This window comes from Dipodomys spectabilis, unplaced genomic scaffold (assembly GCF_019054845.1).
Source record: "Dipodomys spectabilis isolate Male_0828 unplaced genomic scaffold, ASM1905484v1 ptg000125l, whole genome shotgun sequence".
NCBI lineage: Eukaryota > Metazoa > Chordata > Mammalia > Rodentia > Heteromyidae > Dipodomys > Dipodomys spectabilis.
In genome coordinates, this window is record NW_024870802.1 from 17,826,220 (window position 1) to 17,853,693 (window position 27,474).

Genomic DNA, 27,474 nt, shown 5'->3' on the forward strand with positions numbered 1-27,474 from the left:
CTTAATATCCACCAAGCATCAGAGCCTAGCAGAACAATACCACGTAGAGTTTTGAGTACTTCCTAATGTTCTCGTGGGTGACAGGAGCCTGGCTCACTGCAGCTGCCCAAGAATAGGAAAGAGCATTGTACAATGTGTCAAGCTAGAAAAGGATGAAAATTCACAAGTTGTATTGTGAGTATTACTGAACACAGAATACATCAGTATAATGTATTATATTGTGTTATATATACTATATTACTGAACACAGATTCTGCCCCCCCCCCTTTTTGTCAGTTGTGGGGCTTGAACTCTGGGCCTCAGCGCTGTTCCTCAGCTCTTCAGCTCAAGGCAAGCACTCTACCATTTGAGCCACAGCACCACTTCTGGGTTTCTTTGGTTACTTGAGGATAAGAGTCTCACAGACTTTCCTGCCTGGACTGGCTTTGAACTGTGATCCTCAGATCTCAGCCCCCTGAGTAGCAAAGATTACAGGCATGAGCCACCAGTGCCTGACTCACAGATCCCTTTTGCATGACCAAAAGACACATCAGAACTGAAGCCACCATACATTGGGGCACTATTTGTATTTGATCTATTTATATTTTGGAGCTGGCTTTGAACTTTTCAGTCACCTCAGAGAATAATGTAAAGGAAGAAAAAATCCCTTATCTCTGCTTCTGAGAAACCCAGTGATGACCCTCTCCAAGAATAAATAAATCAAATACAAATACAAATTTTCTCTGATCATAAAGAAAAAGCATATTAAAACAACACTGAGATTACATCTCCCTCAAGGATGGTCACTGTCAAGACTATAAACAATCAACAGTAACAAATGCTGGTGGGAATTGGGAAGGGGAGGGAACCTTAATACACTGTGCAATAGGAAAATGCAAATATGCCTTTTTATGGCCATAGAAATTCTTTTTTTTTCTTTTTTTTTTTTTTTTTTTGGTCGGTTGTGGGGCTTGAACTCTGGGCTTGGCCTCTATCCCGCAGCTCTTCAGCTCAAGGCTAGTGCTCTACCGCTTGAGCCACAGTGCCACTTCCGGTTTTCTAGTGGTTTATTGGAGATAAGAGTCTCAGGGACTTTCCTGCCGGGGCTGGCTTTGAACCATGATCCTCAGATCTCAGCCTCCTGAGTAGCTGGGCGTGAGCCACCAGCGCTGGGCTAGAAATTCATTTTTCTTTGTTTTGCTTGTATGTTTATTTGTTTTCCAGATTGCCCTAGGCCATGGGGCCCACACCCAATCAGCCACCAGCTCTCAGGGAAGAACTCTCTAGCACTACTAGCCTTCCCTTCTGAGCTTACCTGCTCAGACCCTCTGGGGCAGTGTGGGCAGTGTAGAAATGGGTGGGTTATAGGAAAGTTTGACAGCCGTCATGCATTGCTGGACAATTCAAATTTTACTTCATGTTACTCCCTCTGGATAGAATTATCTTTCCTTTTTTTCTGTGCACACATACTCAGAACAACACACATACCTACCTATACAACCATCAGCAAGTGTATCATACACGTGTACACACAATTATATTGTAATAGACCCCTGAGATAATCGTCTACATGAAAAACTATCAAGAGATTACTCATGAGTTACATAGGAGTAAAATGAGCCATGTTCACATTTTATTCTGAACATTTGTTTAAGTAGGAACAACTTCTACTAAAATAAAGCATTACATATCACATGCTTTCCATTTAGTATATATTACAAGTGTGCTATAGTCTGTGGCCTAAGTATCCTGTTGCTTAATGATTTTATTGGAGATAAAGCAGTGAGATTTATTTTTAACAAAGGAAAATTTGAACTAGATCATAAAGGATAGGGCAATTAGAAGAAGCAGGGTTCAGGGGTGGCATTTCTGCTTAGACAAGGGTGCAGGATGGATGGAACACAGGGAAGGAGACACTTGCCCATTGGGAGACAGCTAAGACTCCCACTCAGCTGTCTGGCTGCCTGCCCTTTCTTCAAACCGGAATGAAACAAAGCTCATAGTGTGGGGGTACAGAGCCAATCCCAATTGCAGCTGGTGAGGTGTCAATGTCCTGTGGGTCAACCAGAGTTTTCAAGGTAAAATTCTGTAGAATGTGTGTCAGGACTAAAAACAGCTCCATACGGGCCAGGCTCTCTCCAAGACAAACTCGTTTCCCTTAAAAAAAAAAAAAAGACATACAAATTGACTAGCTATTTAGTTCAGATTCTCAGCACACAGGGAGTCTAAAATAAATTGAAGAATAATAAATATATTAGTGAATGATTAACCCACAACTTCTATTTATGTGTAAACCTGATTTCCTCCCTTTCCTCAACAGAAAGTTCTGTGTTCATGCTTTATCGGAAAAAAAAAAATCTCTCTACAACCACAATGAATCTACTATTCTAAGGCTTGTTAACACCTTCCTGTAAACAAACACACACACGCACACACACACACACACACACACACACACACACAACACACACACTTATTCCCACTGACATGATATATGACTATGTACTTTTCATTTACCCCTGAGCCAGATCTCTACAGATTTATTTCTCCTCATCTAGATCTAAGAGGTAAGATCAATTTCACTGACTATCTGTTCAAGCTTTTATCCAGAGCATACTTTTGCCAAGTATAAAAAGAAATGTAGCCAGGTAATGGTAGCTCACACCTGTAATCCAAGTTATTCAGGAAGCTGAGATCTGAGGATCATAGTTCAAAGACAGCCGGGGCAGGAGAGACTCTTTATCTCCAATTAACCACCAGAAAAATGGAAATAAGGGGCCTGGGAAGGTGGCTCAGTGGTAAGAGTGCTTGCCTTGCATGCATGCGGCCCTGGGTTCAATTCCTCAGCACCACTTAAGCAGAAAAAGCTGGAAGTGGTTCTGTGGCTCAAGTGGTAGAGTGCTAGCCTTGAGCTGAAGAGCTGAGGGACAGTGCTCAGGCCCAGAGTTCAGGCCCCACAACCAACAAGAAAGAAAGGAAAGAAAGGAAAGAAAGAAAGAAAGGAAAGAAAGAAAGAAAGAAAGAAAGAAAGAAAGAAAGAAAGAAAGAAAGAAAGAAAGAAAGAAAGAAAGAAAGAAAGAAAGAAAGAAAGGAAGGAAGGAAGGAAGGAAGGAAGGAAGGAAGGAAGGAAGGAGAGGGAGGGAGAGAGAGAGAGAGAAAGAAAGGAAGGAAGGAAGGAAGGAAGGAAGGGAGGGAGGGAGGGAGGGAGGGAGGGAAAGAGAGAAAGAAAGAAAGAAAGAAAAGAGAGAGAGAGAGAGAGAGAGAGAGAAAGAAAGAAAGAAAAGAAAGAAAGAAAGAAAGAAAGAAAGAAAGAAAGAAAGAAAGAAAGAAAGAAAGAAAGAAAGAAAGAAAGAAAGAAAGAAAGAAAAATGGAAGTGACTCTGGTTCAAAGTGATAGAGTTCTACCTTGAGTAAAAGAGCTTAGGGACAGTGCCTAGACCTTGAGATCAAGCCCCAAGACCAACAAAAAGAGAGAAGAGAAGGAGGAGGAGGAGGAGGAGGAGGAGGAGGAGGAGGAGGAGGAGGAGGAGGAGGAGGAGGAAGATCGCAATCCAAAGCCAGCTGGGGCAGGATAAAAGGGCCATGAGACTCTTACCACCAATAAACTACTCAAAAAAGCCAGAAGTGGAGCTGTGGTAATGAGCTCTCCTTGAGTAAAAGAAATTCAGGGACAACACCAGAGTTTAAGCCCTAGGACTGTCAAAAAAGAGAGAGGAAAAAAAAATACTTCATCTGCCTCACAGACTGAATACCAGCTCTTAAGGTAAGTCTTAGCTCTGTAATGATACTCCAGTGCCAGGACAACACAGGACTGCACGATATGTGCGATAAATAGAAATTTCAAACCATAGTGGACCCCAAACTACAAGCAGAAAGACTGCAAGTAGGAAATCAGGGAGTGGCTTTGAGTTTTGCACAGCACGTTGGAAGCATAGCCCCAAGGGTCATATGATACACATTGTCTTAGACAAACGATCACGAGCAAATCTTATCTCTGCCCTGTGTTAAGTTACTCTGCTTCCTGCTTTCCTTGGAATGTGCTAAATATTCATTTCTTTCTCTTTCTACATCTATTCTGCATTGTTAGTGTTCTTTATGCCTACCTGTTCCCAGAAAACTAATTTCCCTGGGCTGTATTAACCCTTGAGTTAGATTCTTCCAGGTTCTACATGAACTCAGAGGATGAGGTATTGAAAAAAATCAGAGTCACAGCTTGGACAAAGGCTGCATAATTGTACCAGTGCCTGCATTTTCAGTTGAGCTGAAGGTCCATTGGCATTCCAGCTGCACCCCCTTTTGCCTTGGGTCTCCCTTTCTGTTCCAGATGCTTCTGGCATCTGCCTGCTGATACGAGTACTCATCATTTCACTATATTACTTCCCTACTCCTGTTGGCCCTCTTGAAAACATGTTCCCCTGAAATTATCTAATTCATCTATTGAATGCAAGACTTAATTATTTCCAAGGATGCTTACAAATTGAGTGAAATGTTTATGTGCAACAATGTCCCTTAGCCTTCCACTACTCTGCCCTTGACTCTCCAAAGACTAGGTAAAGGTGCTTCTCTCTTCGAGTTTCCACAGCAGCCTTCAGCTCAGCATGCATCACATCTCAGTTTCCTTGGATGTTCATTTGTCTCCCTCTCACTTAGAAGGGAAATCTGTTTGTTATTCATATTTGAATCTTGGGATCTGGCATGGGATAAAATCCCATATAAGGTGCTCAGTAAGTTTAAGTGATCTGATTTAAGGTTCTTGAGAAAAGCATCAGAACTGGACGTCTAGGAGAGACTCATAGGAATCCTGGGAAGGGACCCGAGGAGAAACAATTTGGAATTTGGGAGTTGTGCCTCTGGCCTCCTAGAAATGGCAGTTTATCAAGCCCAGAGGGCCTTCATGCAAAGCACTCATTAACTCCTGGTACACTGGTGACAGGGAAGCTCACTTACCTGCTGAAAATGCCATGAAGTGGTCACTCTTCTTAAAGTTACCACTTGCATCCAGAAAGTGGCTGGGGTCAAACTGCTCTGGATTGGGAAATGCTTTCTCATCATGCAGGACAGAATTCAGAGATGTTAAGATTTTTGTGCCCTGATAGAAAGGAAATGGATACATCAAATTATAAAGGACATCATAAGGGGCTGGGAAGGTGGCTCAGTGGTACAGTGCTTCCCTTGCATGCATGAGGCCCTGGGTTCGATTCCTCAGCACCACATAAGCAGAAAAAGCCAGACGTGGGGCTGATGCTCAAGTGGTAGAGTGCTAGCCTTCAGCTGAATAGCTGAGGAACAGTACCCAGGACCAGAGTTCAGGCCCCGTGACCAGCAAAAATTAAAATTAAAAAAATAAAGGACATCATAAAACTTTAAAAAAATAGACCCATGTCAACCAAGCCTTTTGTTTTGTTGATGAAGAGATTGAAGCACAAAAAGGAGAATTTATTTGCTATGTCACAGAAATAATTAATGGCCAAGATGAACGGGTCTTAAGTCTAAAGTCTGACACCTGCACTTAATCTACAGAAAACAAAGGAAACTACCTAGCATGCATTGCTCTTGACAGATCAATTGCAATATAATCTAACAAGGACAATGTCACTATCCGTAAAAACTAGGAATACAATGGACATACTTCAACATAAACTTACAGACAGCATTATACTAAATGGGAAAAAAGCACTTTCTCTTAAGTGCTTAAAGAATGAGACAGAAGTGTCCACTTTTCCATTCTTTTTTTGTTTTGTATTGTATTGTATTGTCTTTTTGTCATTTATGGGGCTTGAACTGAGGGCCTGGGTGATGTCTCTGAGCTCTTTTGCTCAAGGCTAGTGTTCTACCACTTTAAAACTGCTCCACATCCAGTTTTCTGGTGCTTAATTGGAGATAAGAGTCTCACAGACTTTCTTGCCCTGGCTGACTTTGAACCGTGATCTTCAGATCTCAGCCTCCTGAGTAGCTAAAATTACAGATGTAATCCACCAGTGCCTGGCCACTTTTCCACTCTTATTCAATTTAGTGAATGAATTTCTAGCCAGAGCAATAAGCCAAGAAAGAACTAAAGAAAACACAAATAGAAAAGGAAGAAGTCAAAATTTCCCTGTTTGCATATGTTATTAGCTTATTCTTAAAAGACCCTAAATATTCTACCAAAAGATTCTTATATCTGATGAATGTATTTGGAAAAATACATTCCAGGATACAAAAATCAACATTCAAAAACCAGTAGTTTGTCTATAAACCAACAATAAACAGACTAAGAAAGAAATCAGAAAAACAAAAGTCTAACAAAAGAGGTAAACGATTTCTACCACAGACTAGGAGAAAACATTTGCCAGTTATTCAGTTACAAAGAATTCATAACCAGAATATATAAATAACTCTAAGCTGGGCATTCATGGCTCATGATTGTACTCCTAGCTACTTAGGAGCCTGAGATCTGTGGATTACATTTTAAAACCAGGAAGGAAAAACAGTAAGAATCTTATCTCTAAATAAACACCAAAAAACCCAGAAGTGGAGCTGTGGCTCAAGTAGTACAACACTAGCCTTAAGCAAATTAAAAAAAAAAAAAAAACTCAGAGATAGCACACAATTCCTGAGTTTAAGCCATAGGGTCAAAATAATAAAATAAAACCAACAGTAACAGAAAAAATTCCAAAAATTAAACACTAAACTAAATTACACACTCAATTTATAGACAGACAAATAATAGTTTCCAAAGAAGATAAATGGCCAATAAAAGCATGAAGAGGTACTGAAGATCTTTTTTCTTTTTTTGGTGGTTCTAGGGATTAAACTAGGGGTTTCGTGCTTGCTAGGCTAGAGGTTTATCATTTGAGTAACATCTATAGTCCTGCTTTTTGGTGATTATTTTGGAGTCTAGCCTCAAATCATGATCCTTCAAATTAGTCTCTTGAGCAGCTAAGATTACAAATACAAGCCACAGCCACTTTAGTAATTAAGGAAATGTAAATCAAAATGATATTGAGCTTTGATCCTATCCCAGTCAGAATGTATATCTTCAAGAATATGAACAACAAATGCTGGTGCAAATGTAGGGAAAATGCAACCTGAGATCTTTTTAGTTGAATGTGAACTAGTGCCGCCACTACAGGAATCAGCATGGAGTTCCTCCAAAACCCTAAAAATACAACTACCATGTGATCCTTTTATACCACTCCTGGACATTTATTATACCACTCCCGAGTTGTAACATCATTATTCATAATAGCTAGACTTCAAAGCCAGCCTAGATGCTCACAAAATGATGAATGGATAAAAGAGACTGTGGTGTGTGTGTATATATGTTTATGTATTGAATCCATGTAAAATGGAATTATGTTATTTTCAGGAAAAAAGGAGATGGAAATAATCATGTTAAGCAAAGTATGTCATAAAGGTAAATATTACATGTTTACTCAAAAAGGTAAACATGTTTACTCTCATATGTAGAATATAGACCTAAAACAATCAGATTAAAACAAAAATAAGGACATGAATTTAGAAAGGGGCTATTAGGGAAGCCATTGGGAGGAAGAAGTACAAAAGGAAAGGATGATGAAGGTACAAATATTATCATATGATATATTAGCACATACATATGTAGAGTAGTGAAACACTAAAAATTGCAAATAAATAAATAAGTGCACTGGAGGGAAAAAGAAACTTGAAAAATGTGGCTATTTTAGAGAGATCCTTGGAAAAGAGAGATACAAAGGAAGCATGACACAGGTAGAAAAGTTATGTTTAGATAAAAGAAAGTCCTTCCACAAGGAGACAAGAAACAGAATTGTGTAGGTATAGCTAAGTATGTAAATCTAGAGGAAGAGAAGGACAGATTGCCTGAGGAAAAGAAACTGGTGGTAAGATAGAACTTTGAGGAGGGTTTCGGGTTGAAAGAGTCATTGTTGTATATCATGAAGTACATTGAGTTAGACTAAAAAGAACTATTGCTGCAGGAAAGTGGACAGCAGAAGCTGCTAATGAACAGACCAACTGAGAAGTTCTTAAAGTACTGAAGTCTGTAAGAATCTAAGTACCATTAGATTTGGGAAATTGAACCAACAAACTAGAAGGTAGTGGTTGTGGGTAAGATGTCTGAGTTATGGCTGCACCATACCTGTAAAATGTCAGAAAAATCTATCATTGTACTTCCATGATCATTGTCAGCCTGGGATTCTTTCGACTATAGATTGAATATTTCTTACCTTTGGGATAAAGTAGTCTCTAAACTGAATGTCCTTAGTCACCACATGGGGCATGTTGATGGGGAGGATGTCAATATATCTCTGGATCTCATGTACCACAGCATCCGTGTAGGGCATTCTGCTCCTCTCCTGCATGGAGGGGCTTCGGTGCCTGCCAATCACACGTTGGATCTCTTCATGGATTGTAACTGGCCAGGAAGGAATCAGAATGTATATGGAAAGAATTATCTTCTACATAATCTCTTAATCATTATCATGTTGTGATAGGAGGTGGGGAGATAGAAAAATTGTCACTTTCTCCATAGGGAAAAAGGAGTTTGTCTTCTGGATAAATTAGAAGATTGTGAGAAACCTAATCTGTGTACACACACCACACACACACACACACACACACACACGTATATATAGTGATATATATAGTAAGTTTTATATATATATATATATAGTTCTATAAGGTATATTTCGTACTATATATTCTTTACTATATTATAGTATATAGTATATATAGAACTATACATAGATACTATATATAGTATAATATACTATAATTATATAGTATTATAATATATAATAATATTATATATTATATATTATTAATATATATTATATATAGTACTAACATGCTATTAAACTGATTTCTCAACTTTACTTCTTAATTTGTCAAGTTTTGCTCAGCAGATTGAGAAATCTGGAATCTGTATATCATTGAAGACTCTGTAATATAACCACTTTGTCTATGCCAGTTTGTTAAAAGTATGAAAATTCTAAGAAAGTGCCACCTGTGTTAAATTCTTAATAAATAACAACAAAAATAGATGTTTACTTGTTTCAGCATAGGTGAAGAAGGTATCATTTATTTAGAATGTAATGTATGACTGATCTACCATATATTTTACTGTTCTTCAAAATAGTTCAAAGGATTAAGTATTATTTTGTGTAGCTTAAAACTAAACTAGTTCAGAGACTAACTATGATCCCTTAGCACACTGGATGATATGTGGCCTTTAGAGACATGGCAAGGCAGTCAGGGGATGGAGGTGACATGGCTGCTTGCTAGAAGACTCCGAATCTGAAGTCATTACTATTGAAATCTGTAACTACATGTTGCTACTCCCTTAGATCAAGTAGTATTTTTCTACTACCCAAAGAATGTGACTTTGTAATGGAGCTTATGAAAATTCTATGTTTGACAGCTATAAAGAAAAAATCATCCGGGTATCAGTGACTTATACCTGTAATCCTAGCTACTCAGGAGGCTGAGATCTGAGGATCACGGTTCAAAGCCAGCCCAGGCAGGGAAGTACATGAGACTCTTATCGCCAACAAACCACCAGAAAACCAGAAGTGGTGCTGTGGCTCAAGTGGTAGAGCACTAGCCTTGAGCTGAAGAGCTGAGGTACAGCACCCAGGCCCAGAGTTCAAGCCCCATGACCTACCAAAAAAAAAAAAAAAATGTACTATGTGATTTTTTTTGTTTGTTTCTGTTGTATGTTCTTCCCCCATGGTATAATCCCTATTTTCACTGTATTTGATTCTGGTGCCCTGCATCTTGTATATACAATTTTTATAATTTGGGAAGTGGAAGGGAAATAACGAAAAGCTAAAATAAGGATACAAGTTGACCCATTGTAACAATGAGATGTATAAGACACCATGTTGAAAATTTTGGGAGGGATGGGAGGAGTTGGGAAGATGGGGAGGGAAGGGTTGGTAGGGGAAAAACCAAGGAAGGGGTAACAATGTTTGAGAGGAAATGTACTCATTACCTTACTCATGTAACTGTAACCTCTCTGTACAGTATCTTTACAATAAAAATATATATTAAAAAAGAAAAAAATCCCAACAATTCAAAAGAAAAATTAATAATGTGAAACAAATTTTGAACTTCACCTTTCCTTGAGAGGCTCAAGTTCCTTCTAGAAGAGAATTGTCATGTTAGTAGTCAGAGTACTCAAGACAAAAATAAGTAAAGGATAGCATGGCAACAAAAATGTCAATATATTTTTTTATATTTATACACACACACAAACATATATATATATGAGAGAGACAGAGACAGAAAAGGCAAAGACAGACAGATAGATTCAGGAACATAAAGATGGTGCAAAAGAAGATCCAAAAAGAAAATCAATATGAAAGCAATAAAGAATATGACAGAAGAAAAGCTTGTGCAATATACAGAGAATTTAAAGGCTTAAGAATAATATATACTTCCTCATAATCAACACAGATCTCTCACAAGCCATCAGTGAAGTTGTATGACTGACAGAGTGTATTATTTGAGAGAAACCTAGATCACATCATATTATACAGTATGTCCTATCAAATACATACTCCAATTTTGCATCTAAGTTGTACAGTTCATGGAATATCTCCTATTCATAGGAAAAGGTCCTTAAACCAGTGGAAACTTTTGGTGGTGTTAGCATGAGATAAATATCAGGATATTATCCCTATTAAAAATTTCAAAACACAAACTATGATATAACCATAAAGAAAGTGTTGATCTAGATGAACACCCAATAAAAAAAAGAGGGAGACAAGGTAGAAAGTCTGCATTTACAAGAGAAGTTACATTTGTCAGAACATTTTCTTTATTCAGAAAGTCATATTAGAAGAGATTTTTATCGGGGTGTAATCCTTCCTATAATGAATTTGAGTATCTATTGACCATGACATACCTAACCTAGGCATAGAAAACCTGTGGAACAAACTCTTCATGCAGAAAAATGTGTAGCTCCTTAAGAATTGTTACTACATCTCCCACAATCTAAAGAGAGGATTCTGAATCATAGGAGGGAGAAGAGCAACCATTGCCCTTCCAATCTCTGCTGTTGCTTAAGCATTTCATTTGGTTTCTTTACTGCGATCTCATTTTAATCACATCTTTCCGATGGCAGACTCCTATGCTATGATGGAAATTTTCCTTGTACAATGTGTAGCCAAGTCAAGGGTGAGCTGGTTCTCTATGCTGTCTGCCAGTTTCTACCTGGATTTTCCCCTACTCACTACCTATGCTCATACCTGAGATCTCAGGATGCTTCAACAAGAGCAAAAGTCCATATGTCATCGTGGTACTCGTTGTCTCTGTTCCTGCACTAAACACATCCCAACAAGTGGTGATCAGGTTGTCCATGGTAAATTCAGACTGTTTGTTGTGTTTTTCCTAACAGTGATGAGTGAGAATTACTTGGTTAAAAGAGGTGTTTGAAATATCATAAAGTGCTTTTAGAGAACACAAGCATTTGCTAAATTAATCAGAGATAAGTGCATTATAGCTGAAGGTAATATATATATATATGGACATATTTGGATCCTTCCAAATTATTAATATGTAGCATTACCAACTTCCAAGTCTTTTCTAAATCTGTACTTTTACCTTTACTAAAGAAAATCAGTTCCTTTGTCATTTATTTCAAACATAAACTGTTTCAAATTGTTCATTGCTACTCCATGCTAGTTGTAGAATGTGTTGTCTATTTTAACAAGTCTATATTTCCCATCCAAGCCTTCCTTCCTACATACTCCCAAGATGCATCGCTTCCCAAACTCCTTTGTCATGACAATCATTACCATTCCTCAATTACAGGAAAGATAACCTTCTCAATCTTTCCACACACGTGGTTACCATATACATGTACCATTCCTTGGCTTTCTTTCATGCTCCTTATCAAATCCCCAAAACCTATCTCAACTGTGAAGACTCTCAAGATTCCTACCCATTCCTGTATTCTCCTGGCCTGTAAGATCTTCCACTCATGTGGGTTATTTTATATAGTATGGCCTCTTACCTTCAATCTTTATAGGTGTGTTTTGTATTCCAATATACCTTCAAATATGAAACATTTCTAAAATGATAAATATATAACTTCCAAAAAATTATTTTCCAATGAGAATTTTAAAATACTCCAAGACACTCAATATGATTTTCAGAAAACAATGTTACGCAAGCAAAGAGTATATCTTTAGGAAGGTAATGTTATTCTCCTAAGAAGATCAAAGGTAATCTATGAATCACATAACTCAGAAACATGAAGTTGAAAATCAAGGTCATGTTATACCTTTTCCATTTGAATCAGAAAATAGTCAATAAAGTCCTGAGGATTACTGGGGTCCAGAGCTTCTTTATGTTCTTTTACTTTCTCCAAAATAATATTTTTTTGGTGAGCAATATTTTTAAAGAGCTTGTTATGACTTCCTGGGAGATAAAGTAAAGCAGGGAAAGCATTGCAGAGCTGAAAGAGCAAGGAGTACTCATTAACACACTGTGAGCATTCACAGTCACTGCATGCCAGCACTTTGCTAAGTGCTAAATAAAGATGAATAAAACATGCCTCCTACAATACAATGCAGTAGGGGTAAAATTCTTCTTGTAATGAAGAAACACTACATCACAAAAATTAAGAAACTTCCCCACACACATAGTATATCTGAGTTCAGGAACTTATTGCTCTGCAGATTGTGCACATTTACCTAACTGGTCTGGTCTTTGCTGGTCCCAGGATTCACAGACCCTGTTTTCCTCCCTCTAACTCTCAGAATCCAACTACTAGCTTTTGAGTAATGAGCAGGTACCCTTGGGTGCAGGAGCAATGTCACATTTAAATGAAAATAAATCTTACTTGTATCCAGGAAGTACTTAAAATTCTGAGGTTATCATGAAAACTTTCAATCAATGCATGAAATTTCTGATCACTGTAGTCAAAATGGTTCTGAAAAATGATGGAAGAGATCACAAATGACTGTTGCTTATCTTTCACCAAACAAATGTGCCTGGTGAACCCCAGCTTACTTGTTAATTCTGTCCTCATATTCTCTTCTTTTCATTATTTCCCAAAGAGAAATTCATTTAGAGATCATTTTTCTACTTAAACACGTGCATTTATGTCTCAGTGTGGTTACTACTCAGTGGCACCCATAAAAAACAAGTTCAACAAGAAATATACTCACTACCTTAAGTATGTAACTGTAACCCCTCTGTACATGACCTTGACAATAAAATTAATTTTTTTAAAAAATCAAGAGATTGCTGTGTACCTGTGGCTCACACCTATAATCATAGCTAATCTGGAGGCTGAGATGTGAAGATTACAGTTAAAAGCCTGCCCAGACAGGAAAGTCCATGAGAATCATAGCTCTGAGATTCTTATCTACAATTTACCACCAAAGAAAGAAAGGAAGAAAGGAAGTAAAGAAAGAAAGAAAGAAAGAAAGAAAGAAAGAAAGAAAGAAAGAAAGAAAGAAAGAAAGAAAGAAAGAAAGAAAGAAAGGAAGGAAGGAAGGAGGAAGGAAGGAAGAAAGAAAGAGAGAGAGAAAGAAGTGGAACTATGGTGGTAGAGTACTAGCCTTGAGAAAAAAAAAAAAAAAAGCTTAGGAACCTCTCCCAGGCCCTGAGTTCAAGCCCCACGATTGGCACAAAAAGGAAAAAAAATCACGAGATTGAGGTAACTTGTAATTGCATTTAATAAAACAGAGTTGAGATTATCAAATGTGCTTTTCTTGTAGAAAAATAGACAAAGTGGAGTTATATCCAGTTATGTGAAAAAATGTGTTTTGGAAGCCTCCTTCCTTCCTTTTTTTTTTCTTTATTGTCACACTCTTATTCCTTGAGCCACACCTCCAGCCAGAAGCATACTTTCTAGTGTCATAAAGAACATGACTATTTTAGATTTTAACTGCTAACAGCTTTAAAGTCTCATCCTCCCTTACTCTTCTCTTCACATCTGGACGAGTATATCAAAAGCCTCAATGATCCCTCCTTTAACACTAACATGAAGTAGAAACTACACAATCCCTGGTCCACACAAGGAGTCCTAGCCCCGCTTCTTTACCACTATGGAAACTCAAGCCTGGAAACTTTCCTTGCTCTTTCACTACATTCTCAGATGTTTCTGTAGTGACACTGCTCTCTTGAAAGTATTATGGTGTGAGGGAAGTGGCGCTGTAGCTCAAGTGGTAGAGCGCTAGCCTTGAGCTAAAGAGCTGAGGGACACCGCCCAGGCCCAGAGTTCAAGCCCCACAACCGACAAAAAAATAAATAAATAAATAAATAAAAAATAAAAATTAATGATGATTAAAAAAAAAAGGAAGTATTATGGTGTGAGTTATGAGACTTTTCATATCCTATTGTTTTGTGGGTGGCATCCAAACCCTGCCTCTGCATAGTAACAACCATAACACTCTGAAAAAACTCGCTGGTTTAAAATGGGTAAGTTAAAAGGGCAAACAGTGCCCAAGCCCAGAGTTCAAGCCCCACAACCGACCAAAAAATAAAAGGGGGTTGGGGAACAGTTCTGCTCAACCTGTGAAAGCAACTTCCAGGAGAATGCAATAAAGCAGAAGTGGAGAGAAATTTATACTCACTATGAGAATCAGAACCAGGTAAGAGTAAACTTCTATTTAATATACAAATAAAGTACACAATCATTTCTCATATAATATCTATTAAAATCCAATACTTTGTCTCTTCTCCTGCTAACCCACAGAGATGAACCTTGCATGAAAGACTAATAATGAAGAAAACAAAGGCCTATATTAACTTGGCCTATATCAAAAGCTTATTGCTTCCTGAAAGTATGCTATATTTTATGTCTCACTAATTAAGTGAGGAAAAAGTAAACGTCAGTGGCTCTTGAGACTCCATAAACTTTTCTTACACTGTTTCTAAAAATATCATGTCTATCCTAACAATTACTCTTAATAATTAAGTAAATATGTACCATTTGTTTTTTTTAATGCTTCCACCAGACACAAAGCTTCCTCTTGAATTTTGTCTTCAATAGTTTTCTTCCCCATATTCCTCAAAACTATGAGGGAGAAACGTCGGGTTTGCTTCCATCTTTCCCCATTGCTGAAAACAATTCCTATAGGAAGAAAAAAGCACAGAACAGCATCCTCTATCATAGTGAATTCTAGTTAGACTTTCCATCTCATGAAATGCTGACAACACAAGTAGATTTATAAAGCCATAACTATATCATCTTGAGCTCCACTTTACCTGCCACTTCTTCTAACTGAATCTACTATTTTACTATTGGGACTATTGACTTGACACACTACTTAGTTCTTCATACATTAGTTCTTCAAATCCTCAGCATAGTTCTGTAAACCAAGTAAGTATTTTGTTGCAGTTTTACTAACAAGGACATTGAATATCATAAAAGCAAAATGCTAGCTCTATGACAACACAGCTAATAAATCATGGTGAATACAAGTCATAGGTAAATTTCTTGTTTCTGATTGCAAGTGAACCTTAGGCAGTTCATCAAGAGAAGGAAATTCTCAAAAAGTCAGACAACTCTTCTACAGTAGAAGTAATAACATGACAGTGTATTCCTCAGAAAAGAGGCCAACATTGGCAGAGAATAATTCACATTTAAATATTTTCCCTCTGTTTAATCTCTCCTATTTAATGTGGTCATAGGACCAATGAAATTCAATGTGAGACCTCCAAAGTCAAGACAAGATCTATGGGGGAGTTCCGGGAAGATGGCGGAGGAGAAGCTGGAATCTGAACAAGCTCTTGCATAGAAAACAGTTTCAGAGTTCCAGTGAACAGTCCCAAGCCAGAGAATCACACCAAGTGTGCCATCACAGGACAGAGAGTTAGTCAAGAGAGGGGAAGCCAAGCAGAAACATCTGAGCAGCTGCCGCTGCGGCGGCAGGGTCGCAGCGGCGACCACCGCCGCGGAGGCAGACCTGAGACGCAGTCCGGGACAAAGGAGCCAGACGCAGCGGACGAGCGGATTCTACTCAACACCAGCAAGAACCGACAAGGAGCGGACAACTTCATCCTGCACTTTGCAGACCAGAGACGACCCGAGATCCAAGACTCCGCGTGAGTAGAAGCCCCACTTCCTCACTCCTCTGGGAGCAGAGGAGGGAAGGCCACCCCTCCCCCCCCAGCACCGGTGATCTCCATCTTGGATACCGACAAAGCTCGGAGGAGCGGCTAGCTCCAGCTCAGGCCTTGGAATAGAGCTAGTCATTTGGCAGGTCACAGGAACTTGGCGGCGAGGTGACCTCACAGACTCAGTTCCATCCAGGGAGGGGTCGCCCAGCTCAGGCACCAGCCACTGGAGTGGCTCTCCTCGCTGGGTGGCCAGAGCCAGAGGCTGCCCCTCCCTCTAGCAGCCACCACAATCAATTGAAAAACAGAAACCCTGAGAATGGCTCCAGGCTGGGTGCTGTGAGTTTTTTTTCACAAAATAGCCCCAGGGAAAAGCTACTGTTCGTTGAAAGGCCTCAACTCTACCCAGAACCTAGCCTCATCACTGCATCCCCCTCTTTTGTGATTCTCAAAGCAGATCACCCTCCCAGTAAATTAACCTGGGAGGGGGATCTCAAAATCTTGGGTAAAGCAGAGCATTTTCCTGCCTGTTCCAACAAACTGACTTAAGAAACCAATCAAGCCACAGGACCTCAAGCTGACCAGAGTCTCCAACCAGACTCTGGTTACAGACAAAAGGGAGATACAGGACACTTCCCACCCCTCCCAAAAAAAAAAAAAAAAAATCAAAGAACTTTTTTTTTCTTCTTTTTTCTTTTTTTCTTTTTCTTGTTTTGTTTTTTTTCATTTTTTGTTACCTTATATATATATAAAAAATTTTTTTTGCTTTTCTAAAACTTTTATTAATCTTTAATCTTTGCCTCTTCTGAAAAAATAATTGTTTTCCATTAACTTTTTTTTTTTCTCCTCTTATAATTTTTATTTTAGGAATACGTGAATGTGTGTTTTCTTTTCTTTTCTTGTCTTCTTTCTCTTTTTCTTTCATTCTTAATTATCTTTTTGGTTTTTTTTTCTAGCTCTACTGAACTTCTGATCTTTTCTTCTCACTTTCCTATCCTTTCCATCTTTTCCTCTTTGTTCATCTTTATGTGACTTAACTCTTGTCCTGCACATCCTCAGATAAACCCGTAGTTAACCAGTAGACCCTATCCCCCATTGTGTACACACTTAATCCACAAACTTATTACTCAATTCAAAACCTCTGAGACTTAAATTCACTAATAGCAGTACTTTATACCTATACAATATTTTAAGCATTTTTTTAAAGTTTTTCTCATCTCCTCTATGTCCCTCCCTTTCTCTCAACATATTCATATTCCTCTATAAATAGATGGTCTTTTAATCTCTAAAATAACATTAATTTTTACGTTTCTATTTTTTTTCTGGTCTCTTTTCATTCCCCTTTCCCTTTCTTCTTCTTCTCTCTCTCTCTACTTACATCCTACCCAACCTATTTCCTGCATTGTGATTAGGACATAGTTAACTCTCCCTGTGCCTCCCCACACCAATCTATTCCTATTTTTTACCCACATCTCTTCCTAACCCTAATAATTTCTGGCTTTCCAAATTCTTCTCTGCGGTTCGAAGTTCTTTAACATATAGTTGTTTGATGTCGAATAGATGTATCTGTTGAACTAGATTGTATCTGTAGACTATTGACTGTACAAATGCAAACTTTGGTTGATGGTTGCCTTAAGATAGTGTTCTAGCACAAAACTGGTGCTATCTTCATCTCAAATGGGCAGAGTAAGCCGGAAAAACACAAGAAAAATGGCAAATTCGGGTATCTCAATTCCCAATCCTGATAATCAGGGGTTAGAACAGATAATGAATAATCCAGAGGAGAGTTCCCAAACAGCTCTACAAACACTGGTGGCAAACATGATAAATGAAAAGTTTGACAACGTACAAAGGACTCTGTATGAGCGTGATAGGGAGAGAGAGGAGGCATCCCAGAAGTTTATACAGGAATATCATAAGCGTGAGGAAGCTACTCAAAAACTGATACAGGATTTGCGTGAACAACTTGAGAATACTCAAAGAGAAAGGGAGGAATGGCGTGAGCAGGCTGAGAACACTCAAAGAGATCTGCAGGAATCCCACGAACGGGAGGAAGCTAATCAAAGAGTAATACAGGAATTGAGAGACCAGGTAGAGAACACACAAAGATCACTAAAGGCATTCATGGAATCCATTAACAAAGAGCTGAAGGAAGTCAGGGAGACCACAAAGGGAATGCTGAATGGAACCCAACAGAAGGAATGGGAGCCCAAAGAAACCATAACCAATCAACTAAGTGATTTGAGGACAAACACTGAACACCAAATTAAGGAAGTAAAGAAATTCATACAAGACCTAAAACAGAGCTTCAACAAAGAACTTGAAGCCATCAAAGCTGACCAACTAGAAGGAAAAGAGATAAAAAACAAAGTAGAGAGTCTTGACAGCAGGTTAGACCATGCAGAAGATCGAATCTCAGGGATTGAAGACAGCCTAGATATTATAGAGAAAGAACATACAACCATCCAAGACAAGTCCAAGAAATATGATAGATCTATCCAACACCTGGAAGACACCATCAGAAGGCCTAATCTAAGGATAATGGGTGTAGAGGAACACCTAGAAACAGAAGTTAATGGTCTAGGAAATCTGTTTAACAGGATCCTAGCAGAGAACTTCCCAAACATGCAAAAAGATAGGCCTGTCCAGATACAAGAAGCCTTTAGAACCCCAAATAGACCAGACCAGAATAGGACATCCCACCGTCACATTATAATCCACACAGGATCAACTCAGAACAAGGAAAAGATCCTTAAAGCTGTCAGGGAGAAAAGGGTAATCACTTATAAAGGGAAACCAATTAGAATCACCTCAGATTTCTCAGCAGAGACAATCAAAGCAAGAAGAGCCTGGAATGATGTATGCCATGCCCTAAAAACAAACAACTATCAACCAAGAATACTGTACCCAGCTAAACTCTCCTTCATAACTGAAGGCCAAATAAAAACCTTCCATAGCAAAGAAAAATTGAAACAATACATCTCCACCAAACCAGCCCTACAAAAGATTCTTAAAGATGTCCTACACATAGAAAGCCAACAAGACCGCAATAAAGGCCAAGAAACTGCACCCAAACTGAGAATCCAAGAACCATAGGAAGAACCCAGTTTTCGCAGCCCCCAAGAAGGTAGATAACATGGCAGGAACTCCCAAATACCTCTCAGTCCTATCTCTTAATGTTAACGGACTGAACTCTCCAATTAAGCGACATAGACTGTCTAGTTGGATTAAAAAACAAGACCCTTCTATCTGCTGCCTGCAGGAGTCACATCTTGCCCATAAAAACAAACACATTTTCAATGTTAAAGGCTGGAACAAAATCTACCAAGCAAACGGACCGCATAAACAGGCGGGAGTTGCAATCCTAATATCAGATAAAATAGACTTCAAATTAAAATTCATGAAAAGAGATAAAGAAGGTCGCTACATACTAATTAAAGGATCTCTCCTTCAGGAGGATATTACAATTCTAAATATCTATTCGCCAAACAATGGAGCACCCAAATTTATCAAGGAAACACTACTTTCCCTCAAATCCCATATAGATCCAAAGACATTAATCGTTGGGGATTTTAACACACCACTCTCCCCACTAGATAGATCAACTCGGCAAAAACTCAACAGAGAAACCGCAGATCTAAACAGCTGCATAGATCAACTAGACTTAACAGACATTTACCGAACATTTCACCCAGCAGCATCAGAATACACGTTTTTCTCAGCAGCACATGGAACGTTTTCTAAAATAGACCACATTTTAGGCCACAAAGCAAACTTGTCTAAATTCAGAAACATTGAAGTTATACCTTGCATTCTCTCTGACCACAAGGGAATAAAGTTAGAACTCAACACCAAAAGCCACCAAAGAAAGTCCGGTATCACATGGAGGCTGAACAACACACTGCTGAATCATGAGTGGGTCATGGAAGAGATTAGAAAGGAAATTCAAATGTTCATGCTATTCAACAAAAATGAACACACAAAATACCAGCTCCTCTGGGACACAGCAAAGGCAGTACTCAGAGGCAAGTTTATAGCTCTGAGCTCCTACATCAACAAATTGGAGATATCTGAAACTAACAATTTAATGACACATCTAAACCTCCTTGAAAAAGAGCAGCAAGATAAACCCCAATCCAGTAGACGGAAAGAAATAATCAAAATTAAATCAGAATTAAATGAATTAGAATCCAAAAAAACTATAGAAAGAATCAACAAAACAAAGAGTTGGTTCTTCGAAAAACTTAACAAAATTGACAGACCCTTAGCAAATCTTATCAGAAAAAGAAGAGAACACACCCAAATTAATAAACTCAGAGATGAGAATGGAAACATCACCACGGAAACAAGCAAGATTCAGAACATTATAAGGGAATACTTCTCAAAACTTTATGCTAATAAGTTTGAGAACTTGACAGAAATGGACCTCTTCCTAGCAAATATTGACATGCCAAAACTAAACCAAGATGAGGTAAACTATCTTAACAGGCCCATATCAAGCATTGAAATAGAAACAGCAATAAGAGACCTCCCAGCTAAGAAAAGTCCAGGACCAGATGGTTTTACAGCGGAATTTTACAAGGCCTTCAAAGCAGAGCTCACACCAATTCTCCTCCAACTCTTCAATGAAATTGAAAGAGAAAGCTCACTACCGAACACATTCTATGAAGCCATCATAACCCTCATCCCAAAACCAGGTAGGGACTCATCAAAGAAAGAGAACTATAGACCCATTTCTTTGATGAACATTGATGCGAAACTTCTCAACAAAATTTTGGCCAATCGACTTCAACAATTCATCCAAAAAATCATACACCACGATCAAACAGGAATCATTTCAGGGATGCAAAGCTGGTTCAATATACGCAAATCAATTAATATTATTCATCACATCAACAGGAGCAAGAATAAGAACCACATGGTTATCTCAATAGACGCAGAAAAAGCATTTGACAAGATCCAACACCCCTTTATGATGAAGGTTTTGGAAAAATTAGGAATCCATGGAACATTCCTCAATACAATAAAGGCTGTATATGACAAACCTACAGCCAGCATTATACTCAATGGTGAAAAACTAAAGCCATTTCCTCTTAACTCAGGAACAAGACAAGGATGCCCACTCTCTCCACTTCTCTTCAATCTAGTATTAGAATGCCTAGCTACAGCAATAAGACAAGATGCAGACATAAAGGGGATCCAAATAGGGAAAGAAGAAATAAAACTCTCCCTCTTTGCAGATGACATGATCTTGTATTTAAAGAATCCCATAGACTCCACTCCCAAATTACTCAAGCTGATTCAAAACTTTGGCAAAGTAGCAGGTTATAAAATTAACCCCCAAAAATCAATGGCTTTTCTGTATGCCAACAATGAGAAAAGTGTGGCTGAAATTAGGAAAGCAACTCCATTTGTAATAGCCTCACAAAAAATAAAATACCTAGGAATTAACTTAACTAAAGAAGTGAAGGACCTCTATGATGAAAACTTTAAAATCTTGAAAAAGGAAATCAACACAGAACTTAAAAAATGGCAAAACCTCCCATGCTCCTGGATTGGAAAGATTAACATCGTGAAAATGGCAATATTGCCCAAGGCTATCTACAAATTCAACGCAATACCTATCAAAATTCCACCCTCATTCTTCAAGGAAATAGAAGAGGCAATCCAAAAATTCATATGGAACAATAAAAGACCCCGAATAGCAAAAACGCTCCTCAACGGAAAGAATACTGCTGGAGGAATATCAATACCAAATTTCAAACTCTACTATAAAGCCATAGTAATCAAAACAGCTTGGTATTGGCATAAGAACAGACCTCAGGACCAATGGAATAGAATTGAAAACCCAGAAATGAACCTACAGACCTATAGCCATCTAATCTTCGATAAGGGAGCTAAAACAATAGAATGGAAGACAGACAGCCTCTTCAGTAAATGGTGCTGGCAAAACTGGTTAACTACATGTAGAAAACTAAAGCTAGATCCTTATATATCACCCTGCACCAGAATCAACTCCAAATGGATCAAAGACCTTGAACTCAAAGCAGACACTCTGAAAACATTACAGGATGGAATAGGAGAAACCCTGGGTCTCCTTGGCTCAGGCCGAAATTTTCTGAATAGAGACCCGGAAACACAACAAATCAAAGAAAGGCTGGACAAATGGGATTGTATAAGGTTGCAGAGCTTCTGCAGGGCAAATGACATAGCTAGCAAGATCAATAGAAAGCCCACGGACTGGGAGAAGATCTTTACTAGCCATACAACGGACAAGGGTCTCATATCTAAAATATACTTGGAACTCAAAAAATTAAACCACCCAACAACAAATCCTCAAAGAAACAACTGCCCAATAAGTAAGTGGGCGAAAGACTTAAAGAGAAGCTTCTCTGAAGAAGAAAGAAGGATGGCCAATAGACACATGAAGAAATGTTCAACATCCCTAGCCATAAAAGAAATGCAAATCAAAACAACATTGAGATATCACCTCACTCCAGTTAGAACAGCAAAAATCAAGAACTCTAACAACAACAGATGCTGGAGGGGATGTGGACAGAAAGGAACCTTACTTCATTGTTGGTGGGAATGTAAACTTGTTCAACCACTTTGGAAAGCAGTATGGAGGTTCCTCAAAAGACTCCACATAGAGCTCCCCAACGACCCAGCAATCCCACTTTTGGGCATTTACCCAAATGATCACAAATAAGGCCACACTAAAGCTACCAGCACAACTATGTTTATTGCAGCATTATTTACCATAGCTAAGACATGGAACCAACCCAGATGCCCCTCAGTAGATGAATGGATCAAGAAGATGTGGTATATATACACAATGGAATTCTATGCCTCCATCAGAAAGAATGACATTGCCCCATTTGTTAGGAAATGGAAAGGCTTGGAAAAAATTATATTAAGTGAAGTAAGCCAGGCCCAAAGAAACATAGGTCCCATGGTTTCCCTTATTTGCAATATCTAGTATAGGTATGAGTCAAGCGGAAAAAGTCAGAGAATGTGATGTTAGGAAAACGAACCCTCAAATATGTATTTTAATGTTTTTGTTTCTTTCATGCATGTGTTTCTAATGCATTTATAAGATTATTTCTTTGTTGCTTTGTGTGTCCCTCCCCCACAGTGTAACCCCTGCTTTCACTATATTTGATGTCAGTATAACATGTGGAGGAGACGGGGACAAACAAGTCGTTTAAGGATTCAGGTGGACCTGTTGCAACAATGAGAAGTACAAAATGTCATGTCAAAACCAGCTTTACAATGTCGGTGGGGGGGGGAGGGGGGGTATGATTGGGTGGGAGGGGGGGGGAGGCTGGGAAGGGAGGTGAAGGGTAAACAAAGGAGGAGGATGCAATGCTTGGTAAGAAATGTATGCATTATCCTGCCCATGTAATTGTAACCCCTCTGTATAGTATGTTCTCAAATAAAATAAAATAAAATTTAAAAAAAAAAAAAAAAAAGAATTAAAGCAGATAATGCACGGTGTAAGTAGAAGGAAGAGAGAAGAGAAAGATTTTCCTAGTTAAAACAAAGGAGGGAAAATAAATCTTAGCCCAACTGTTTTGTACATTTTCTTTTTCCTTCCAAATGACAACAAAATAAAGTTTTGTCAGTTTAAAAAAAAAAAAAAAAAAAAAAAGACAAGATCTAGAGGGACAGACGGACAAAGGGCACACATTCTCTCACACATGTGGAAGTTAGATCTAAATTATAAGCATATAAGAAAACATATACAGGATCATGTATATCTATATACACACATAAGTAAACTGACTAAAGTATGTTACATGCAGGGGAGGATTGAACAACTTACAGGTTAACAAAATGAATACCAGGAAGTTGAAACATTTTTTTTGAGGTGGGGGGGGTCAAGGAATGAATTCTCCAAATGCTGTAGTTTCTCAATTTCTTTGCCTATCCAAATTATTTACAACTTGCCATCTGATTAACATTCTCCCCAGTAAAGAAACATACCCAATCCTTGGATGGCTTTATCCATCACTGGGAAACTCCCTCTACCACCAAACTCTTCTGCCGATCAATCAGAGCTTCCTTCACTGCTTTGTATCCATACAACACCACAGTGGGCCTCATGCCCAAATATACAGTGAACACAGGGCCATAATTTTTCGCTAGCTGGAAAAGGATCACAAATACAATAAAAGTGAAGATTCTAATTGCTTTATGTAAATAACTGAGGAATATTTATAATCCTTCTGAAGAATCATTTTAATATTCATTTACCCATTATAATAAAAGGAGCAATTTAATAGGAAATTACATAGAGTGGTAATGATGCTGTATCATTAATAGCATTGCCATTATTATTATCATTATTCTCACAACATAATAGAAGCCATATTCCACTTTTTTGTTATTTCATTAACTTTTCCTGCCAAAAGTATAATCACTTCAAATTTTTCCTTTGTATCTATCTGTACTTAAAAGATGTTTTCCTCTTCTTTTTTAAAGGAAGACCCTCCCACTTATGCCATCCTCATTATCCACCCTTCTTAACACCCTAAGTTTCAGAAACACATGACAACTTGGTAGCCTGGTCATAGCACATGCCCAATCTCTGAGCTTTACATTTTATATTAACAGAAGCTTTTAAATATTAAAAATCATCTGCACGCACCTCGGATAGTACCTAATACAAAGGACACATTTTTAGGTACATATTTTAGGTACAAAGGACACATTTAAGTATGCCACAATCAATAGCCTTTGAAAGACATCACTGTCTACAACTTAATGACATGGAATTCACAGCTCAGAGATTTTAAAAATTCCTCAAGCTGAGAAGTAACAAATGAAGAAGCTGAGAGTTCAAAGCACAGGAAGGATCTTCTAGAAGCTAGCAGTGCTCTGGTAATGATCTATCTCAGGGAAAACTCAGTTTTCTGACCATTCATTCCATCAGGATTCAGAGAGCTACTGCTGTGTAAATTGACCCATTCATTCAGTAAATATAATAGAAACTGTCAACATGGTTATGTCAAATCAGTGTCTTCTTTAGGAAATTTTAGTGCTGTGGTCTTGTTACACCATAGAGTTCCTTCCAGCTGTAGATTTCTTAAGCCATACCTTAGTGACCAAAGAACCTATCTCTTTAAAACACACTTCCTGGGACCCTATTTTATTTAGCTTTAATATGGTTCACTTATTGCAATCAACTAAAAGAAAAAAATTAATCATGCTTACGATGCTTAAGGACTTGACAATATTCTTAGGATTTAACTGTAGAATATTTCCAATAATTGGGAGCGGGGTGGGGCCGGGTGGGAGCTTCCCTTTGACACTGTTTCCATTCCATAGAGAAAGAAGAACCAAACCGGAAAGACCAAGCCCCAAGAGGATAAGGAGTTCAGTTGACAAACTTTGTGTAAGGGCAACTGAAAGTTTAGATCCCAAGGCTTCTATGAATAATGCACACATGGTTCACCGAAGTACAAAGCCTTCAAACTTTGGGTAAACTCTGCTTATCTTCAGTACACTTTGGCCTGTTGGTAGAAACGAAAGCAAAGGTAATGTTTTTCCCGGCGATAATCCCTCTCTTAATTATCTAAGTAAAACAGAAGTCTGCTTTCTTCGGAGGTAGTTATGGTCAAAAGGGCCATACTTCCCCAATAAAGTTGTAAACTCTTACATTTCCAACTGGATACCTGCATGATTTGGGTGAATGATTAAAAAGAATGTCCCTGTGTCAAAATTTACCATCATACCGCTAAAGAAAGAAGCATTCTCCTAGTGCTTTTCCCTAAAGATAAAAGGAAAACGTCCAGAGCAGGTATTTGGGGGCTAGGAAACCAGTATTGTCTTCCAGCATATCAGAGATGCCTTAATTCTCTCAGCAGAGCCTCTATTCCATCTGGTAGAAATGAAGCCACTCCACAGAGCAATGTGTGGTTAATCGTCAATTGAGAGGGATCTGCCACATCAAGGAGAGGAACTGCTCACACACACAGCAGAGGAAAGCCCCTGGACGCATCCCTCAGTGTCTTCCTTGCACACCTACTACTCACAAGGGGGGTCCTGTAGTCCCAGCCGGCGTTCACTGCTCTGCCATGGGGCAGAAACGTCCTCCAGCAAGGGCGTTACAAATGTTTGAAGGTGTGTAGAGGCCAATGGGAAAAAAAACTTCAAGACTCAAAAGACAAGGCGAGACCCAAGATGGCTGAGCAGTTACTCTATGCTCTTCGGGCAACTCTGGCACAGAGAAGAGTCAGCGCATTAAAGGAAAAACTGTTTTGAGGAGAGTAGAATGCACAGGGATTCTAGACAGTACAGGGAAACAGAGAGGCAGCCTAGAGAAGAAAGAAAAACCACCCACAGCCTCGAGTCCGACATAGGCCAGCAGGTGCCTGGCTACAGACCCTCAGAACTCAATCCTCCAACAGCTACTGACTGAGGACCTCCTGGCATCTGGCGGCAGCTGGGCCTGCGGGCAAGCCCGGGGCTGGAGCGCACCTCCGGCGGCGGAGGACCGCCTGGCCTCTCAGCAGCCCTCCACCTCTGGACCAGCGCTGCGTCTTTCTGCAGGAACTGGGGAGCATCTTCCTGCCCCCGCACCCAGCCTCCAGAACACAACACTGAGACTGCAGCCCCTGCTGAACAACCGGGGTCCGTGCACCCTGGACAGGCGAAAGTCTGGAGAGAACCCTGCAGCTTTCTGAACGCAGCCTCCAGTCGCCCCAGCCCGCGGGGCAAACACCTGCCCTCCCCTGGCCGGATTTGGGCAAAGCCCCTGCGCGGCTCACAGCCTTGGGGCTCAGCCCTCCACTGTAACATTCACACACACCCCCCATTCACCCCCCAGCCGGGTGCATCTGAAGCCGAGGAAAAACAAAAAAAACAAAAAAAAAAAAAAACTCCCAGCTTCCAAGGGCTCCAGGCCAGGCTTAACCCCTGCGCTCACCCAGGGCGATCAGCTCACGGTTTTCCCGGCTCACCAGCTCCTGTGCACCCGCAGCTGAGAAATCCCCCAGCAACCACCCAGCAACTCCAGGAAAGTTGTTGCCTGTGGCCCTCCCCCTCCCCACCCACCCCCACGACTGTGCTCACTCCAGCCTGGGCCTTCCCTCCATAATCCACACAAAGTCTCTTCTCAGCCTGGGGACTGTGGTTACCATGACAAAAACCAGATTCACCAGCTTGGAAACACTCCCTTGGGCTGAGCCATGCCTCCATGGGAATGCAGCTGCTGGTGAGCCCAGGCCCCCCAAACATTTGCATGTGCTGGCAGGCCTTAGGGTAGGTAGTTCTCCATCCCGGCCAATGGTGCCAACGCCTCAGCTTCATTCCGGCTTGTCGCTGGAGCCTGGCCCTGTGCTCCAGCTCGGGGACTGTCACTCCCAGTGACACCAGCCTGGTCCCCACCACCGCTTTCCACCTGTGATCCAGGGATACCCCCGACTCAACTAGGATCCC

General features: G+C 39.5%; 2 protein-coding genes across 1 annotated transcript; both read right to left on the reverse strand.

Moving 5' to 3' along the window:
• The window catches only part of LOC122115690 (cytochrome P450 2C25-like), a 451,891-nt gene that overhangs the window by 367,303 nt on the left and 57,114 nt on the right, over positions 1–27,474 (reverse strand).
• Positions 1,591–26,367, reverse strand: LOC122115695 (cytochrome P450 2C21-like). The gene is given in 12 exon segments (XM_042689114.1): positions 1,591–2,136; positions 4,927–5,068; positions 8,184–8,371; positions 11,208–11,349; positions 12,245–12,418; positions 12,806–12,931; positions 13,987–13,993; positions 14,899–15,046; positions 24,019–24,078; positions 24,081–24,180; positions 25,249–25,547; positions 26,070–26,367. Coding segments are annotated over 11 exon segments (1,503 nt in total). The 5' UTR covers positions 25,483–25,547; positions 26,070–26,367; the 3' UTR covers positions 1,591–1,954.